The sequence below is a fragment of the Lithobates pipiens genome, unplaced genomic scaffold (assembly GCF_037356315.1).
Source record: "Lithobates pipiens isolate NorthernLeopardFrog02 unplaced genomic scaffold, aLitPip1_a1.2 Scaffold_25, whole genome shotgun sequence".
Lineage (NCBI taxonomy): Eukaryota > Metazoa > Chordata > Amphibia > Anura > Ranidae > Lithobates > Lithobates pipiens.
Genome location: NW_027507787.1, coordinates 33551780 through 33572759, shown reverse-complemented (window position 1 = coordinate 33572759; position 20980 = coordinate 33551780). Strand labels below are relative to the sequence as shown.

At 43.8% G+C, this 20980-nt stretch overlaps 1 protein-coding gene across 9 annotated transcripts in view; it reads left to right on the top strand.

The window, feature by feature from the left end:
• Positions 1 to 20980, top strand: part of PLCE1 (phospholipase C epsilon 1) — a 783803-nt gene that overhangs the window by 714346 nt on the left and 48477 nt on the right. For 6 of the 9 annotated variants that reach the window (XM_077454232.1, XM_077454230.1, XM_077454231.1 and 3 more), the window contains 4 exons: positions 10738 to 10944; positions 13064 to 13231; positions 15995 to 16213; positions 16683 to 16800. In XM_077454232.1, coding sequence (XP_077310358.1) covers positions 10738 to 10944; positions 13064 to 13231; positions 15995 to 16213; positions 16683 to 16800 — 712 coding nt within the window. Of the gene's footprint in view, positions 1 to 10737; positions 10945 to 13063; positions 13232 to 15994; positions 16214 to 16682; positions 16896 to 20980 lie in introns of all 9 variants that reach the window. The other 3 variants (XM_077454238.1, XM_077454236.1, XM_077454235.1) reach the window with 2 other exon arrangements.

Genomic DNA, 20980 nt, shown 5'->3' with positions numbered 1-20980 from the left:
CTATTATAGTTCTATTTCTAGTAACTAACAGCTAGACATGTGCACTGCCAGAAAATGTGTTTGTTTACGTTTTCGTTTCATTCGTTTTCTTATTTCATTTTTCGGGTCATTCATTATGATCGAAAGCCGTTATATCGAATACATTCGTAACTTAGAAAAAAAAAATTATGTGTTTTGTTCCACTCATTTAAATGCGGTATTAGAAAATTCGGAAATTTGAAAATTTCCTTTCAAATGTGGCCGTTTTTGAACGTAATGAATAGGATTTATCCGAAATAAGGAATGCTGCATCTAAATGAATGGAACGTTACAAATTAGTAATAATAAATAATAATAATAAAAACTTTTTTATTATTATTTTTTTTTATTAATACCTTGCATTGCATTCATTTTGATGTGGCATTCATTATTTTGGATGATTTGTATCTTTCGATAAATTTATATTTGTTACGTTCACTAACAGACAAATTTGAAACAAAATACCAATACCTTTTATTTAATAGTTAGTAATAGTTATTATTATTAGTTATTATTTCAAATTTTCGGGTTTTCAAATTTTCGGATTTTTATTTTTGGATTTTCTTTAGAATTTTCAAGTTTTCATTCTATTTTCGGATTTTTCTAATTTACGAAATTTTGAATTTACGAATTTTTGGAAAAATTTGTTAAACGGTTTTCGTTAATTCAAACATCCAAATTAACAAATTTGTCAAGGCAAACAAATCAATACGGGATATCATCACTTAGTGGTAACAGTAGATATCCCAATGTAGTCCTAGATGAGGGGTTCCATCGTCCATAGTGGATGTATACAAAAAACAAAAAAATGTCGAGGGACTTATGGACTTTACAGGCACCGGTACAAGGCAATTAATCTTTTCATTAACTAGATGCTGACCGCCGGCCGTCAAATGACGGCCAAGCGGCGCACCTATTGTGGCGGGAGGCCCCGTTTAAACAGGGAATGCGCGCAATCGTGCGCGCGCATCCCTGTTTCTTCGGTGGCGGCGTGTCACGGAGACACTGCTCGCCACCGAAGGGGGTGAACAGCCATTGGTTATGGCTGTTTACCACGTGATCGGCCGTGATGAAGTCACGGCCGATCACAGATGGTCACACCCCGACTGTGCACGGCACATGCGCGCGATCGTGAGCGCGCTGCGCGTGCACGTCGGTGGCAGCGTTTTCCCCCGGGAACACTGCTCGTCACAGACGCTGGTAAACAGCCATTGGCCGGCTGTTTACCCACGTGATCGGCTGTGATCCTTTCACAGCCGATCACTAAAATGTAAACAAACCGCGGTAACGAGATGTTACCGGGTTGTTCTCCTTCTCACACACCGATCGTGCGTGAGGAGGAGATTGCGGTAACATCTCGCTGATTGCCTGCCTGCCCCCCCCAATAAAGAGGACCTGTCACCACCCCTCATAGTACCTGTCAATCACAGTCCATCAGAGTACCTGTCAACAGTCCATCAGAGTATTTGAGTACCTGTCCCAGCCCATCAGAGTACCCGAGTACCTGTCCCAGCCCATCAGAGTACCCGAGTAACTGTCCCAGCCCATCAGAGTACCCGAGTACCTGTCACAGCCCATCAGAGCACCCGAGTACCTGTCACGGCACATCCGAGTACCTGTCACGGCCCATCAGGGTACCCGAGTACCTGTCCCAGCCCATCAGAGTACCCGAGTACCTGTCACGGCACATCAGAGTACCCGAGTACCTGTCACGGCACATCAGAGTACCCGAGTACCTGTCACGGTCCATCAGGGTACCCGAGTACCTGTCACGGCCCATCAGGGTACCCGAGTACCTGTCACGACCCATCAGGGTACCCGAGTACCTGTCACGGACCATCAGGGTACCCGAGTACCTGTCACGGTCCATCAGGGTACCCGAGTACCTGTCACGGTCCATCAGGGTACCCGAGTACCTGACACGGTCCATCAGGGTACCCGAGTACCTGTCACGGTCCATCAGGGTACCCGAGTACCTGTCACGGTCCATCAGGGTACCCGAGTACCTATCACGGTCCATCAGGGTACCAGAGTACCTGTCACGGTCCATTAGAGTACCGAGTACCTGTCACAGTCCATTAGAGTACCGAGTACCTGTCACAGTCCATCAGGGTACCCGAGTATCTGTCACAGTCCATCAGGGTACCCAAGTATCTGTCACAGCCCATCTGAGTACCCGAGTAACTGTCACAGTCCATCAGGGTACCCGAGTACCTGTCACAGTCCATTAGATTACCGAGTACCTGTCACAGTCCATTAGAGTACCAAGTACCTGTCACAGTCCATCAGGGTACCCGAGTACCTGTCACAGCCCACTAGTGATTAAATACCACTAAAAGAAAGCTCTATTTGTGTGGAAAAAAGGACGCAAGTTTCATATGGATACAGTTTGGATGACTGAGTACTTGTCATTCAAACTGTGAGAGTGCTGAAAGCTGAAAATTGGTCTGGTCAGGAAGGGGGTGTAACTGCGCTGTATTGAGGTGGTTAAACAATTTTATTATTCCAAAAATATACAAAAATACAATTAAAAACCAGGAATAGACGATACATACGTATATATGGAGACCTTAATCAGCAACAACTATTATACTAAATCTCATACAATAGTATAGTTCAATATACAAACCAGCAATAAGCCATTAAGGACTAGAGTGTAGATATATATTCATTAATAATGATATGCTGATATGGGTCCCATCCTTGTATCGCGTCCAGTCGATGCTTCTTCTGGGGCGCAGTGAGGTTCTTAAAAGCAAAAAAAAAAGGGACAAAAATCACAAATGAAAAACAACAAACATGTTTAATGTCGTAACAAACAAATAAATAATGCAAAGTGCTGTTCCGTGGGGGGCGGGAAGGGCATGCAGCGCATGGACAGTCATAAACGGGCACTGTGGGGGCACACAACAATATAATACCACCTTTTGAGAAAAAAAAAAATATATAAAATAAAAATAGAGATAAATAGATATCAATATACCTATGAATTAAAATTACCCTCTGGAAGAAGGATTGGTGGCCAGAGATAAGGCGTATAGGTCGCAGAGCAGATGAAAATTCTAACGGTCAGCGACTAAGGAAGGAAGATATATGGGGGGAGAGAAAAACGGTTTGTCAATATACTGTTTAGTGCCAGATGTGGTATATATTTATGCATATGTGTAATGATAAGATGGTGAAAAAGAAAAAGAAGGGGGCGTTCAAAAAAGCTCACCAAAGTCTAGTAATCCATTCCATAGATTCCGGAACAATACAATGTAGAAAATGAGGAGAGGGCAGCTATCGCATCGCCGCAGCAGATCTAAACAACCAGCTGACAACACATCCAGCAATCCAGACCACATAGGGCTAGGTGTCTAAAAAGTATAGGATAATATGGAACGGAATCAATAAAGATAAGCAGGGGGAGGATGGTAATAGGTGAGAATGATATACTCCAAAGCGCTAGACCGCGGTGAATAAGTTACCTGTATATAAGCCAAATGCCGAATATCAATGTCCAGTGATCCAGAGGGACAGGACGATGGGTATCTCGTCATAAGGAGACGCTTATGCAGCGTCTCCTTAAAAGTGTGTGCCCTGCCCCCGACGTCCAATGGACAGACAGCCAATGATGACGTAGGGTAGGCTGGCCGAGTGCTCCGACGTGTGCCACGTCCATGCCCTCATTCCCCAGTACGTCTGCGCCAAACAGCTAGGCGCTGGGGATGTGGAGAGATATAGGGCAGCAAGGGAGCAGGATCTCAGAGGCCGGTAAGGAGGAAAAAACATCGGCCGCACAGGAGATCCGTGAGCGTCAGCAGAAACAAAGCTGTGACGCTTACCGGCCGCACAGCACCCGAGACCGGCACAGCGCGGCCGCCCGCAACACCCCCCACAAAAAAACAGCACAATAAATAGAAATAAAAATAAAAGAAATTAGTGTATTTGACACAAATATAATACAAAGAAAAAATGTACAATACATCAGTAAATAAAAAGGTACGGAGGAGAATGATAATCTAGTGGATATCAAGAGGCAGAAAAAGAGTGAGATAGATACCAAATTAATTCAGCATAGTTTATGCTAATATTTCTACCAAAGTGCAGTTTTTAAAGCTAGAGGAAAGAAATACAGGGCACGGTATATAAGATATTATAAAAAGGGTTTGTAAGAGTGGGATTCATTAATCCCCGGAGGAAATGTGGCATTTAATCTCTCGATCCATAAAGTTTCTTTTCTTAAGATTAATTTGTCCCAATCACCGCCACGTGGGTTGGGAGGAACTACATCTAGTGCAGTGACTGAAGTGTCAAATTTATGGTATAAGTCAAGATGTCTACTGATGGATGTAACCATTTTACCTCCTGACGAAAAGCAAAAATAATAAATAAATAAAAGATCACGTTTACTTTTCGTCAGGAGGTAAAATGGTTACAGTTAAGTGGAATGAAATCTTTTGGATTTTTGAAACTTTTTTAACTAATAAAAAAATTAAAAGTGGGGCGTGCAATATTATTCAGCCCCCTTGCGTTAATACTTTGTAGAGCCACCTTTTGCTTACGATTACAGCTGCAAGTCGCTTGGAGTATGTCTCTATCAGTTTTGCACATCGAGAGACTTAAATTCTTGCCCATTCTTCCTTGCAAAACAGCTCGAGCTCAGTGAGGTTGGATGGAGAGCGTTTGTGAACAGCAGTTTTCAGCTCTTTCCACAGATTTTCGATTGGATTCAGGTCTGGACTTTGATTTGGCCATTCTAACACCTGGATACGTTTATTTGTGAACCATTCCTTTGTAGATTTTGCTGTATGTTTGGGATCATTGTCTTGTTGGAAGATAAATCTCCGTCCCAGTTGCAGGTCTTTTGCAGACTCCAACAGGTTTTCATCCAGAATGGTCCTGTATTTGGCTGCATCCATCTTCCCCTCAATTTTAACCATCTTCCCTGTCCCTGCTGAAGAAAAGCAGGCCCAAACCATGATGCTGCCACCACCATGTTTGACAGTGGGGATAGTGTGTTGAGGGTGATGAGCTGTGTTGCTTTTACGCCAAACATATCGTTTTGCATTGTGGGCAAAAAGTTCGATTTTGGTTTCATCTGACCAGAGCACCTTCTTCCACATGTTTGGTGTGTCTCCCAGGTGGCTTGTGGCAAACTTTAGACAAGACTTTTTATGGATATCTTTGAGAAATGGGTTTCTTCTTGCCACTCTTCCATAAAGGCCAGATTTGTGCAGTGTACGACTGATTGTTGTCCTATGGACAGACTCTCCCACCTCAGCTGTAGTTCTCTGCAGTTCATGCAGAGTGATCATGGGCCTCTTGGCTGCATCTCTGATCAGTCTTCTCCTTGTCTGAGCTGAAAGTTTAGAGGGACAGCCAGGTCTTGGTAGATTTGCAGTGGTCTGATACTCCTTCCATTTCAAAATGATCACTTGCACAGTGCTCCTTGGGATGTTTAAAGCTTGGGAAATCTTTTTGTATCCAAATCCGGCTTTAAACTTCTCCACAACAGTATTACGGACCTGCCTGGTGTGTTCCTTGGTCTTCATGATGCTCTCTGCGCTTTCAACAGAACCCTGAGACTATCGCAGAGCAGGTGCATTTATACAGAGACTTGATTACACACAGGTGGATTCTATTTATCACCATCAGTCATTTAGGACAACATTGGATCATTCAGAGATCCTCGCTGAACTTCTGAAGTGAGTTTGCTGCACTGAAAGTAAAGGGGCCGAATAATTTTGCACGCACCACTTTTCAGTTTTTTATTTGCTAAAAAAGTTTAAAATATCCAATAGATTTCGTTCCACTTCACAATTGTGTCCCACTTGTTGGTGATTCTTCACAAAAAATTTAAATTTTATATCTTTATGTTTGAAGCCTGAAATGTGGCAAAGGGTTGAAAAGTGGGGCCGAATACTTTCGCAAGGCACTGTATATGCAGTATCTCACAAAAGTGAGTGAGCTTGTATAACAGTGTAAATTTGCTGTCCCCTCAAATAACTCAGCACACAGCCATTAATGTTTAAACCGCTGGCAACAAAAGTGAGTACACCCCTAAGTGAAAATGTCCAGATTGAGCTCAAAGTGTCAATATTTTGTGTGGGCATTATTATTTTCCAGCACTGCCTTAACCCTCTTGGGCATGGAGTTCACAGAGCTTCACAGGTTGCCACTGGAGTCCTCTTCCACTCCTCCATGACGACATCATGGAGCTGGTGGATGTTAGAGATATTGTGCTCCTCCACCTTCTGTTTGAGTATGCCCCATAGATGCTCAATAAGGTTTAGGTCTGGAGACATGCTTGGCCAGTCCCTAAACTTTACACTCAGCTTCTTTAGCAAGGCAGTGGTCATCTTGGAGGTGTGTTTGGGGTCGTTATCATGTTGGAATACTGCCCTGTGGCGCAGTCTCTGAAGGGAGGGGATCATGCTCTGCTTCAGTATGTCACAGTACATGTTGGCATTCATGGTTCCCTCAATGAACTGTACTGTAGCTCCCAAGTCCCGGCAGCACTCATGCAGCCCCAGACTCTGACACTCCCACCACAATGCTTGAAGGTAGGCAGGACACACTTGTCTTTGTACTCCTCACCTGGTTGCTGCCACAGACGCTTGACACCATCTGAATCAAATAAGTTTATCTTGGTCTCATCAGACCACAGGACATGGTTCCAGTAATCCATGTCCTTAGTCTGCTTCTTTAGCAAACTGTTTGCTGGCTTTCTTGTGCATCATCTTTAGAAGAGGCTTCCTTCTGGGACAACAGACATGTAGACCAATTTGATGTAGTGTGTAACGTATGGTGTTAGAACTGACAGGGTGACCCCCCACCCCTTCAACCTCTGTAGTAATGCTGGCAGCACTCATATGTCTATTTCCCAAAGACAACCTCTGGATATGACGCTGAGCATGTGCACTCAACTTCTTTGGTCGACCATGGCGAGGCCTGTTCTGAGTGGAACCTGTCCTGTTAAACTGTATGGTCCTGGCCACCATGCTGCAGCTCAGTTTCAGGGTCTTGGCAATCTTCTTATAGCCTAGGCCAGGGGTTGAAAAATTTGCTTTGAATTTAGGAGCCAGTTAAAAAAGTTAGGAGCCAGTTTTTTTTTTTATTATTTTTTTTTTTGAGTGGTATGGATTGTCAGGCCACTCATTTTCACCCCCTATCCCTAACTCACAATGGAGCACCCAGTCAATAACTCCAATGAAACGCTTTTACATCAGGGTTATAGGCTGACCAGAAAGAGTAAGGCTGGCAACAGATGGAACTGGCTGTCACTGGCATGTGGCACTGGCTGTCACTGGCAGGTGGCACTGGCTGGCACTGGCAGGTGGCACTTGTTGCCACTGGCAGGCACGTGGAACTGTCAAATGGCACTGGCAGGTGACACTGGTTGGAACTGGCATGTGACACTGGTTGGAACTGGCATGTGACACTGGTTTGGAACTGGCAGGTGGCACTGGTTTGGAACTGGCAGGTGGCACTGGCGGAGGCATGTGGCACTGATTGGCAGGTGGCACTGGTTTGGAAGTGGCAGGTGGCCCTGGTTGGTGATGGCAGGTGGCCCTAGTTGGCGGTGGCACTAGTTGTCACTGGCAGATGGCACTGATTGGCGGTGACACTGGTTGGTGTTGGCAGGGGACACTGGTTGGCGGTGACACTAGTTGGCACTGATTGGCGGTGGCACTGATTGGTGGTGGCACTGGCAGGTGGCACGTTGCACTGATTGGTAGTGGCACCGACTGGCCCTGGTTGGCACTGGCAGGTGGCACTGATTGGCGGTGGCAGGTGGCACTGGCTGCCACTGGCAGGTGGCACTGGTTGCCACTGGCAGGCACTTGGAACTGTCAGATGGCACTTGCAGGTGACACTGGTTGGCATTGGCAGGTGGCACTATTGGCACTGGCAGGTGGCACTATTGGCACTGGCACGTGGCACTGATTGGCGGGTGGCACTGGTTTGGAAGTGGCAGGTGGCCCTGGTTGGCGGTGGCACTAGTTGTCACTGGCAGATGGCACTGGTTGGCGGTGGCACTAGTTGGCACTGATTGGCGGTGGCACTGGCAGATGGCACTGATTGGTGGTGGCAGGTGGCACTGATTGGTGGTGGCAGGTGGTAATGGTAGGTGGTGACAGGTGGCACTGATTGGTGGTGGCAGGTGGTAATGGTAGGTGGTGGCAGGTGGTACTGATTGGTAGTGGCAGGTGGCACTGATTAGCGGAGGCAGGTGGCACTGGTTGGCTCTGGCACTGATTGGTGGTGGCAGATGGCACATGGCACTGACAGGTGGCACTGATTGACGGTGACACTCGGCACTGGCAGGTGGCACTGACTGACGGTGGCACCGGTAGGTGACACTGGCACTGGCAGGTGGCACTGGTTGGCACTGGCAGGTGGCAATGGTTGGCACTGGTAGGTGGCACTGGTGGTGGCACTGATTGGTGGTGGCAGGTGGCACTGATTGGTGGTGGCAGGTGGCACTGGTAGGTGGTGGCAGGTGGCACTGATTGGTAGTGGCAGGTGGCACTGATTAGCGGTGGCAGGGGGCACTGGTTGGCACTGGCACTGATTGGTGGTGGCAGGTGACACATGGCACTGGCAGGTGGCACTGATTGACGGTGACACTCAGCACTGGCAGGTGGTACTGACTGATGGTGGCACTGGCAGGTGGCACTGGTTGGCACTGGCAGGTGGCACTGATTGGTGGTGGCAGGTGGCACTGATTGGCAGTGGCAGGTGGCACTGGTTGGCACTGATTGGCGGTGGCAGGTGGCACTTGGCACTGGCAGGTGGCACTGATTGACGGTGACACTCGGCACTGGCAGGTGGCACTGATTGGCAGTGGCAGGTGGCACTGGTTGGCACTGGTAGGTGGCACTGATTGGTAGTGGCAGGTGGCACTGATTGTCACTGGCAGGTGGCACTGGTAGGTGGCACTGATTGGTGGTGGCAGGGGGCCCGGCCAGGTGGGTGGGACTCAGCAGCTATCAAACCCCAGCCAACGATTGGGCTGCTTAAGAAAAAGGGCGGGGCCACATACACGTAGCTGCCCGCCCAGATCCCATTGGCCGGTGTTTGCTAGCTGCTGGGTCCCGCCCACCCCGACATCAAGCTCAAATCTGACAGATCCTCCTCTCTCCATTGCTTGTCAGTTTCACACACTTAGTGCGGCACCACTGAGTGTGGAGGAGGGAGGACGACGGCAGTCAGTGTTCATGCGCTGCATATCTGGGCCATCAATAGTGAGTGGGCTGGTGGCAGCTTAGGTGCCAGGTTGCGATTTTTGGTCGCATTGGCGACCTGGCGCCTGGGGTTTGTCAAGCCCTGGCCTAGGCCATCTTTATGTAAAGCAACAATTCTTTTTTTTTCAGATCCTTAGAGAGTTCTTTGCCCTGTTGAACTTCCAGTGACCAGTATGAGAGAGTGAGAGCGATAACACCAAATTTAACACACCTGCTTCCCATTCACACTTGAGACCATGTAACACTAATGAGTTACATGACATCGGGGAGGGAAAATGGCTAATTGGGCCCAATTTTGACATTTTCACTTAGGGGTGTACTCACTTTTTTTTTACAGCAGTTTAGACATGGCTGTTTGTTGAGTTATTTTGAGGGGACAGCAAATTTACACTATTATACAAGCTGTACACTCACTACTTTTCATTGTAGCAAAGTGTAATTTCTTCAGTGTTGTCACGTGAAAAGATATACTAAAATATTTACAAAAATGTGAGGGGTGTACTTACTCTTGTGAGATAGCGTAAATATGTTTTTATTCTGGCTATTATCTTGGGATTTATATAATACACTGAGGTTTCATTCTTCCAGAAAAGATAGACAGCAGTGTGGATTTCCTAACTACTCCAGCTAAACTATTTATGATGGGGGGTTTTCTGAGAGGATATCTGCTTGCTTTCGTGCTATCACTTAGGCTTGGGTAAGACATTTTATTGTATGCGGTGTACTCCTAATGGGTTTAATTCCTTGCAAACCATACAGAACTGTAGGATTTTGTTACAGTTTCACGATTGGTCAATCCCAATTCCCTAAAATGAAATTGATAATCTTCAGGTGTTTATTGTAAGCACACTGAGATGATAAGCAAACCTTGACAGAGTGCAGTTTTAAATGCCAGGCCTCTATTAGATATTTACAGCTCTGGCAAATGCCTGTTTATTAGTTATCTGCTAAATGGTTTCTGCTATTCTTGCGTTAAGATAGTGGGTCCTTTGAAATTCCAGAACTTTGTAGAAATGTGACATATACCCAGTGTAGTGACCGGCCTCAGGTGATACCACAGAGATGAACCGAATCCGTCTACCTGCAGCCCTCGCTTTACATCTGTTCAAAATGCTGAATTATAAAGCTTGTATTAGAGTTCAGAAAAGTAATTGGAGAGAAATCATTTCTGATCACGTGACTGCCGTGGCAGCCAATCACAGCAGTCACATGGTCACAAGGCCCCCTCCCAGAATGCCAAACCCCTTAAAGGGCCTGTGGGAGCCGGCGCTAAGGGGTTAAGTTAAAGGCTATGAAGGTGCACTTCTGGGTTTATGGAAAGAAATTCACTGATGTTATATGTCCCTATTCTTCAAAACTGTTATGGCTGCGTGGTCCTCTCATGCAACCTTTTGGGGAGCCCAGTCTGCATTATTATTTTTTTATACAACCCTGCTAGAAAGTATGAGCTTACTAAATTTGCTTTGCTTTTATTTTTTCCCTGCAGATTTTGTCATCCATAAAAAGACATGAAGCAAGCACTGACTATTTCTTGATGGAAGAAAAATGTTTTATATCAAAGGACAAAAATGAGTGTAAAAAACCTCCATTCCAAAGAGCGATTGGCCCAGAAGAAGACATCTTGCAAATTCTAAACAGTTGGTTCCCAGAAGAAGGCTATGTCGGGAGGATCATTCTTAAAACTCAGGAAGAAGTATGCCTCGTTTCATAAAAGAAACAATAACTTTGTTTTCTAAAGCAATCTTTTTTTGGCAGATATGAAAAACATTATATAATTCAGTTATAGAAACATAGAAAAGTGACAGCAAAGAAATGAATGAGTAGTCCAAGTCTGCCTGCTTTTTTTTTTCGTTGACATTTTTCTCTGAGTATAGATCTATGTTTGTCCCAAGCATGTTTGAAGACATTTACTGTTAACTGGTTATGCATTTATTGAGCACAAAATTAAAAATGTAATTTCCCATACAATTAATACAACTCTTGAATCTTGTTGAAATTTGTAATTCCCCTAATGGCAGGTGCCATTAGGTGATAATTGTCAGCAGCAGACAATCACACAGGGTCCTATTGCTTTGCACAGTGGTGTTCAATATGTTAACATGCTTGCAGGAGGGGTGGGCACAACAATAACTGTGTGCTGCAGCTCCCAAATTAATTAGTCACAGACTGAGGTTACTCCTCTACCAGGCTATATTGTATAATACCAGCATATGCATTTGTAAGGAGAATAATGGCCTGGATGTGCTGTCTGGCTGGTTCCTTGATCGCTAAATGGAATTATAGATCTTTTGACAGTTGCATTGTGTGTATTTAAAGTGTGAATTTAGCCTATTGAACAGTGTTTATAATGAAATAAAGGCAAGATTAGAAAAATTAAAGCAGATGTTTGATTGTTTGCTCTTGCCGACAAACACTCTTCTCTTCCACCTGAATTTTTTAATAAGCTACATGATTCTTAGTTTTTTCCAAAGCAAAAATTCTATTCTAAATTTCCATAGATACACATAGGAAATTATATGGTGACGCCAGTTTAAAGAGCTGAAATGTTCAATGTAATTTTGTTAAGCAAGTAGATAGAAGTAGATAATGTAAAAGGTATATCTATTTTCTGAACAAATGTATGTATTCTATTAAACTGGGAAGAATTTTTAATTTACTATACTTCCACCAGCCACTGATCAGATTCTATCATGGATTCCTACCATGATAATTTTTTCTGATGTCCTCTTTAGACGTGTAGAGCGTTATTTACAAAAGGCAAATCCACTTTGCACTACAAGTGCAAAGTGCACTTGAAATTGCACTGAAAATCCACTTGGAAGTGCTGTCACTGTAAATCTGAGGGATAGATCTGAAATGAGAGGATGCTCTGCTGATTTTATTATCCAATCGTGAGCAAGCTAAAATGCTGTTTTTTATTTTCCATGCATGTCCCCCTTGGATCTACAGCGATTGCACTTCCAAGTGCACTTTCAGTGCAATTTCAAGTGCACTTTGCAACTGTAATGCAAAGTGTATTCTCCTTTAGTAAATAGCCCTCGTAGTGTGAAACAAATTCCAATTTGCTTAATAACACCTTGGATGCTTAGCAGATGATGTAGCATTGGGGTTTTGGGTTTAGTATTCACCTGGGATGTTATATACTTGAAGTGATGATGTTCTTCCTGTTTTTGTGTAAGTTTACCCCGGGCTGAAGGTTGACTTAAGCCGGCCATAGATGGATTGAGGCCGGGCTCACACAAATGTGCGGCTGTGGGTTCATGGCTGGTGCGTTCCTGTACACCGATTTAGGTGCAATTTGTTGTCCGAATTGTAGCTTGAATTAGATTTTCTGCAGATTTTTGTCTTCTGCACCCCCCCCCCCCCCCCCCAGTAGGAGAAAACAGTGTTGATGGGGGAATTGGGCAAAAATCTATGGCCTGCTTTAGAGTCTGCCACTGTATGACTGTGATGGAAACTTTAAACTATGAATGCCTTTGAGACGGGGAGATGTGAATGGTCTGTGTATTCTATAAAGCACCAAGTATTATATTTTTAATATTTTTTAATTTGGTTGTTTTTGATATTGTAATTGAAGCTTGTGTCTTAGTAGTACATATATGATTTTTAATAAACAAGATCTAAATGTCTCATAGACTCCAAATGATCTTCCCCTGACCCAGTCAGTTGTGTTTAGAGATTGGATATATGCACACAGCCACTGCTAAAGAGTGCACATAATTCACATTTTTGTTTTTATGTATGGTGTTTTTTTCTTATGGCAGCTGACAGTACTGTTGATACTTTATTATGTTCTTGTACTCTTACTTTAGAATCTGAATGAAAGAAATGTGACTGTGGAGGAAAAGGAAGAGAAGGAGCTGTCTGTCAGTTCTGATGATGAGAGTTTTTTTGTCCAGGTACATGATGTCTCCCCTGAACAGCCACGCACTGTTATAAGAGCTTTACGATTCAGTACAGCACAGGATGTTATTCAGCAGGTAATTTTAATGTGTCCTGCAGTTTCTGTGCTCTACACACCCAGCTTTAATATAATTATATTCAACATCTGCCAGCAGTTTATTAACATAAAGAATCCTTCTGTATACGTAATTTATTAACCTTTGGGGGCTATTTACGAAAAGCAAATTCACTTTGCACTGAAAGTGCACTTGGAAGTGCAGTCACTGTAGATCTCAGGGAAAGATCTAAAATGAGAGGACGGTCGGCTGATTTTATCATCCAATCATGTGCAAGCTAAAATGCAGTTTTTTTTTTTTTGTTTTTTTTTCCTTGCATGTCCCCCTCACATCTACAGCAACTGTACTTGTAGTGCAAAGTGTATTTGACTTCCGTAAATAACCCCTTTTTCTCTCCCAGAAAGAGTTAAAGATTATGCGCATAGCAGCACTGCAGTGCAGTTTACTGTACCTGCACACTGTATGTAAACCAGGAGCATTGCTTTGAATCAATATAGGCAAAGGTTCAGTTCAGATATCCACGGTTACTGTGAGAGCATGGCCAGATTACTGAATGCAGTGATTTGCCAGCACCTTTCATAGATTGTGTGGTAGATGTCTCCCTGGGACATCTTCTCACCAAACACACAAGTATTTTTGTGCTTTTCAGTATAAAAACATGATTACAGGTGTTACTGCATTGCACATTTCAGGAAACAGATATGTTAGATATAGCATATACTGTACATACAGTATAATGCATATAATGTACATTGAGCAAGCTAAGAATGAAGAAAATTGTTTGGGCACCAGTTAACAAAAGGAATTATATGGAACTATAGAGAATGCAGAGAAGGTCAACTAAACTAATTAGATACACAGAGAACCTCATCTTTTGGGAAAGATAACCTTATTCTTCCTTGAAAAGAATTGTTTATAGGGGGATATAATCAAGTTGATAAATACATACAGTAGATGGTCTGTTTAATACAATTGGTGCAAATGGTTCACTTTACGGCAATTTAAATTGACGAGGCATTTTTTGCACCTAGAGGCAAAAAAGTTTAACCTCTGCATAGGAAACAATTTCTTAACAGTAAGAGACGTAAATTATAGGATTGTTTCCCCATAAGGCTGGGTTCACACTACAGTATTGCGAATTGAATGCCAGGAAATTTGCATGTCAGGAGATTGTGACCGGCTATCAATGGAGCCGATTCACACAGCTCCAGAGTGAATTGCACAGGAGTGTCCTGTGTGTCTTCTGGTCCGTTTCAGGTCCGAATTCACCCAAAAATTCGGACTGAAATCGGACCTGAAACGTTGAGCAGGAGCACACCGAACCTCTGCTGTGAGCCGCTCTGAATGGCAGTGTGAACCCAGCCTAAATGTTTTATTGATACCTCACATATAAAATATTCATACCTTGGACAATTAGATGTATAAAATGTCTAGATACACATAAGTTGGTAAAAAAAAATGCCATGGCAACAAAGTGAAGCAAATTCTAACAGTAATTTATTTTCCAATAGTATGATTAAGGGAACAGCATAAACATTACTAAGAAGAGGGAGTTACCCAGAACTAGTATATATTGAAAATGTGTCAGCGCATCAAAGAAAAAAATGATTTAAGTGTGTCTAAAGCGAAGCCGGCTCATACCTCTAAATATGAATTTATAAATGTGTAGCGCTACAATTAAATATACTTCCAGACAATAATATGTATCTAACTGTGTAAATGAACCCAAAAACAAGTTTTAAAACAAAAAAGTTCACCAAAACATCCTATTAGAAGAGCAGATCAAAAATGTATATGCAAAAATAATATCAAGTCTGTGAATAGTGTCTTTAGTGCACTGTAGACATGGTGAAACCTTTTCTACTTCAAATAATTCTTAAGGATACCTCTTCCAAAGCACCACCGTAAAAATTGCATGTGTGGCTGTGTCTAAACAGGCAGTATATGTAGGGTAATCCTCTCAATTCACATTTTACTTCATCGCCTCCCATAGCTTCCATAGATATTTACAATAAATGCAGCCATGTACCTCATAGCAATAAAATAATATATAATGCTCTCCATTTAAACAATTCAGAATGAAAGCGATCAGATATACTTACAAAGGATAAAAAGTGATCAGCATGTAATAACATCCCTTTATCTCTCCCCCAGAGATTGGGATCACTGCCACCTACAAAAAAGTATACTCTGCTTCAAATACCAAGCAGGGAATTGTGATGATATCACTAGGTCCCATCACAGGAAGGGGAAAAAACAAAGGGGGTGAGGGGTGTTGATGATGGGTTAGATTAAATGGGGATTAGAAACTGAAAGATTTCCACACTCCTTTTTGCCTCTTCCTGTAATTGTAGGGGTTCTTACTTTCCTGTGGAAAAGCTGTAGATGTGGGCTTCTGTGGATGCAAGTTTTATCATTTGCTTTCACTTCCTGTCTCAGGAAGTAAGAGGAAATCCCTCCAAAGTCTGGGAATGCCTAGTTGCCACCAGAACTTGTGTCTCTGTAGGATGATTTTCCCTATATTACTGTGCTGGGGGCAACCCAAAATTTAGTTTTTGGGGGGTTTTCTCACTTTCGGTGGTAACAGTAATCATGACAAATAGGTGAATCAACCTAACCGAGACACAGACAGGATTAAAAAACCTCACCACTTTATCCAAAACTAAAAGAAAAAAAAAAACTTTTGCCTTTAGTTGTACTTTAAGCCCAATGGACGTGTCATGTTTCATCCTAAATATGTACCTATGTAAAAATATGAATTTGTTGTCTGTTTCTGTACCCTAGGCCCTCAGCAAAGCCAAATACTCATACAGCATTCTGAACAATCCAAACCCAAGTGACTATGTACTGCTTGAGGAAGTGACAAAAGAAACCTCCAACAAAAAGTCATCAACTCCCAAAACAGCTCAGAGGGTCCTCTCTGACCAAGAGTGTGTTTACCAGGCACAAAGCAAATGGAAGGGAGCTGGGAAATTCATTCTGAAACTAAAGGAGCAGGTTCAGGTATAGTAATGAGCTGCAGAGATTGTGCATGACACTTTGTGGAAGTATGCGTACAAGAGACATCCTCTCCAGAGGCTTTAACTGAAGCTTACTGGAATTTTAACACCTACTTACATTTCACAGAGGATGTCTGTATCATTTCCGGTAGGTCATCTTTTACAGGATTAAATGTCTGCTCTGCAGTCTAGTACATTTCACATGCAACCTGCCAGGCACCTGCTTTGTCTTGTCACAACCTTGTGTGTGTTATTTGAAGATAGTATTACTGTGTCAAATATAACTCTGTGAAGGTTAGAATTGTGAACTTGTGTCCCTGGAAGACCAAAATAACATGATTACTTCACGGTATTGTTACATTATTTTGTCTTTGGCATTTTTAATTTTGGACAACCCCAAATAAGAAGAATCGACATATTCAAAATATTTGAAACTTTTTGTTTGAGTCCAACATAAAGATGTTTCTTTGCAGGCAGCACGAGATGACAAGAAAAAAGGCATTTCAATTGCTAGTGAACTGAAGAAACTAGCAAAGTCAAGCCGGCAGTCTCGGAACTTCACACTATCACCTCAGATCGTGTCACCAGAAGGTACCCAGAATAAAGATGAAAAACCTGCATGCAGTTTGTCCTTCAATGACTTCAGTGAATAGCAACTATATATGTGTGCATCATATTCCTTGCAGGTATGGGTGTTTTATCTGTCTGTTCCTTTTCTGATTCATTCTCTCCAGTTTGAATTTGTTACATATTAATTTGACTGTATAGATGAGATGCTAACTATGGTGTCAGTTGACTTAAACGTAACAAAAATAGCACTTTGACCCAGTTTGTGAATTGTTTCAATTGAAAATTACATTTTCCCCTGTTTATTAAGGGACACAGGATTCAGTCATTCTGAAACAATTGGGTGATACTACCACCTGCAGGAGGAATTGGGCATTGGTAAATGAAAAATAAAATGTTGGCAAGTAAGGTTTATCCCACCCACTTCCAACATGCTTCAGTTTTTTGCTAATGTCGTAGGATGATGGATGTTTTTTCCTTATTGAGAAAGTTTAACCTTTTTCTTTTTTTGTTTTTTTCTTTTTTTTTTACTCTTTATTACTTTTTTTTTATATATCGTCTGTAGAGACCATGCCTGGACCCCACTGGACCAAAAATTGCAGGGAATGTGACCTTTGGGCACTAGGCTCTTTATTTGGTGCTTTCCAGACCTCTGTGTGTACCATGTTATTTAGCCACTTTCCAAGTCCAAACCCATGGCACAGCCTCTGCTGCGACAAAGTCTCTAAAGACTCCTGATGGGTTTACTTCCTCTTTTTTTCCCTGCAAAGGTAAAGCATAATGGACTACTATGCATCGCATAGTAGCTCATTATGTGTCACTTACCTGACACAGGAGCCAGCGAAGTCGCCGCTGTCCCTTGTAGTCCGCCGCATCCATCTTGCTGGTGGCGTCTCGCAGCTCCGACGAATCACAGCGGCGAAGCTGCGATGACGTCACTCCCGCGCATGCGCACGGGAGTCGCGTCTCGCAGCTCCGCCGCTGCCATTCGGCGAAGCCGCGATGACGTCACTCCCGCGCATGCGCACGGGAGTCGACAAATTAGGCAAATCCATTCTTGGACTTGCCGCATTTAGTGCGCCTGCGCGCCGCTGTCTACGGCGCATGCGCCGTAGACAGCGGTGCCCATTTTCGGGCAAATATCTCCTAAACCATATAGGTTTAGGAGATATTGCTTGGACCTACAGGTAAGCCTTAATCTATGCTTACCTGTAGGTCAAAGTGGTTTGAAATGGTTTACTTCCTCTTTAAATAAGTACACAATGCAGTCTGAGCAGTGGGAGCTACTAGATTTATTGAAACTACTGAGTGCCAATATTAACCCCTTTTTCCATTGGGGAGTAACATGGAAAGGATTAACATGCTAAAGAATTAAGTGCTGTGTGCCTAGCCGCAGTGACATAGATATGAATTTCACATTCTGCTACCACATTTCAGCGAGAGTTAACACCTTCCTGCTATTTTTCCTGTTTGCAAGAGACACACAGTTGTACCTTGGTTAGTCTTTCCTGCTGCTAAAGTGACCTTTAACCTCTATTTGAACCTCTCCTGCTGTAATCAGCTCATTTGTGAGCACCCACATGTTTTTTTTTATGCTACTATTTAAGTTGTCTCGGTTAAACAGTGCAACATGTTGGATCCTAAGTGCAAGGGTAGCAGTTCCACTGCATCAGACCTCTTCAGCTGATGATCCGCTAACTGTTCTTGGGTTGGCAACCTGTCGATTGTGAGCTACCTTTCGCCCGCTGGCAGGTGACAGGTAGCTTGCAAAGACATCCCTGCCTTATCAACCCAGCACATTCTACAGAGCAGAGCAGGCGCACGATCGACCAATCCTTGCCTGCGAGGCGCCCCCTGCATATGATTGGGGGGGGGGGGCTGGGAAAGCCTATGAAATAGCACAAGCAGGTTTGGCTCTTGTATGAATGTGCCCAAGCTCTTTCCTGAGCCCAGTGTATAGTGAGCTGTTCCGCACTGCCCAACTTCCTCTCCTATCTATCCAGGGTGCTTGTGGAATGGACGAGAGTGGAGGGCTGGTGAGGATTAGTGCCAGAACTGCTGCTTCCCTGCACTACTCTGCATCTGGTAACAACTTCTGCATCCTCCTGGTCCCCAATACCATACTCTTCTGAACCCCTAATACCATGCCCTCCTGAAACCCCAGCTCTCCTAATCCCTCCCAGTGCTGTGCCCTCCTAACCCCCCAATACCACACTCTTCTGACCCCCCAATACCATACCTTCCTGCCTCCCCCTAGTCCCATGCCCTGCTGAATCAGTACTCGGCCCTCCTAAACCCCCATGACCTCCTAACCCCCTTTTCTCTGACCTGTTGATCCCTATGCTTTTCATACTGCTGACCTCTGTATACTTCTCTTCATCCTACTGACCTATGCACACTGCCCTAAATCCTACTGACCTCTGCACACTGCCCTACATCCTACTGACCTTTGCAGTGTGCTCTAAATCCTACTGACCTCTGTACACTGCTCTACATACTGCTGACCTCAGTACACTGCCTTACCTACTACTGACCCCTGTTCACTGCCCTGCATCCTACTGACCCCTGTACACTGCCCTACATCCTACTGACCTCTGTACACCGCCCTACCTGCTACTGACCTCCGGACAATGCCCTACCTATTACTGAACTCTATACACTGCCCAACATACTACTGACCTCTGCACACTGCCCTATATGCTACTGACCTCTGGACACTGCCCTACCTACTATTAACCCCTTGGACACTGCCCTACCTATTACTGACCTCAGGACAATGCCCTGCCTATACAATTAACCCCTGGACACTGCCCTACCCATTACTTACAGTAGTCAGAAATCACAGCAGATAGCCAGGCCCTGAAACTAGTTGAGCAAATCAGACTGCAGTACCAAATGGTATGCCTTATAGTGGACTCCGTCATCAGCCATATGGGGGTGACCAATTACTCCTCAGACCTAAAAAAAAAGTGTGAATTAAAGTGAATACTGAGTTTCTCACTGAAGCTAAATCTTAAGGTAGGCTAAGTTTATATTTCTAGAGTACCATTAGTTTTATTGGATTCTGCTAAGTTTTCTTTATATCGTCTTTACTTTTTATTGGGGTTTGTTGGTTGCTAGATCCTGCTCGCTGTTTCACTACGTTGATCCCTGGCTTGGCTGACTATCTGTTCCGGTTACTGAACTTTGACTATGTTTTGACTACGTTTGTTCATTTTACCTTTTATTATTAAACAAGTGTGATTTAACTGTACTTCTGTCTCTGTCAGATTTCATGGTTTCTGACAGTAGGCGAAGGCCATGAATTCAGAAGATGCAGTCAATCCATTTGTCGGTAATATTTTTTCCAGATTGAATGAACTGGATCACCGTATGGATCAGTTCGCCATGGAGTCACACGGCTCACCTGGAATCTCCCACTATGGCCGCCCCGGTACAACCTATGGTCCAGTCTCTGTACAGGCACCCGCCTCAAGTATTACCTCTATAAGAGGTATGTCTGGTTCTGCTCTGCTTCCCCAGCAATTTGGGGGTGATTGAGTCCAATGTGGAGGGTTATACTTTGAGATGCTGCTCCAGGTGTTTCCCACGGACAAAAGCAAAGTAGGTTTTGTGATATCTTTGATTTCTGAGAGCCTTGGCCTGGGCAAACCCTCTATGGGAGACGCCAAAAAATGTTGTCTTGAGCCACCCTGAGTTTGTGGCTTTGTTTAAAAAGGTATTTGACATTCCCGCATGCTCCGCTTCTGCTGCCAAGTGCCTTATGTCCATCAAACAGAGTACAAGAACTGTTGCCGACTATGCCATTGAGTTCCGTACTCTGGCAGCAGAGGTTGCGTGGAACAATGAGGCCCTCATGGCTGCTTTTTCTTATGGTCTCTCGGATACCATCAAGGATGAGATAGCAGCCCGAGATATACCCACTGAGCTGGAGAATTTGATCACATTTGCCATCCTCATTGATTCCAGACTCAGAGAAAGACTCTTTTTTAAAGAGTGCTTGCGGAAGCCTCCTGTACGTTTGTCTCCGAGCTTTGCAGTCATGACCCATGCCTCCCTCACCTCTCATGCCTCCTGGTACTGAGTCGGTTAGTGAAGGTGAACCCATGCACTTGTGTTTAACGTGTCTCTCTGCGGATGAGAGAACCTTTAGGAGGAGGGAGAAAATGTGCCTTTATTGTGGCCAGGCAGGTCACTTTTTGAA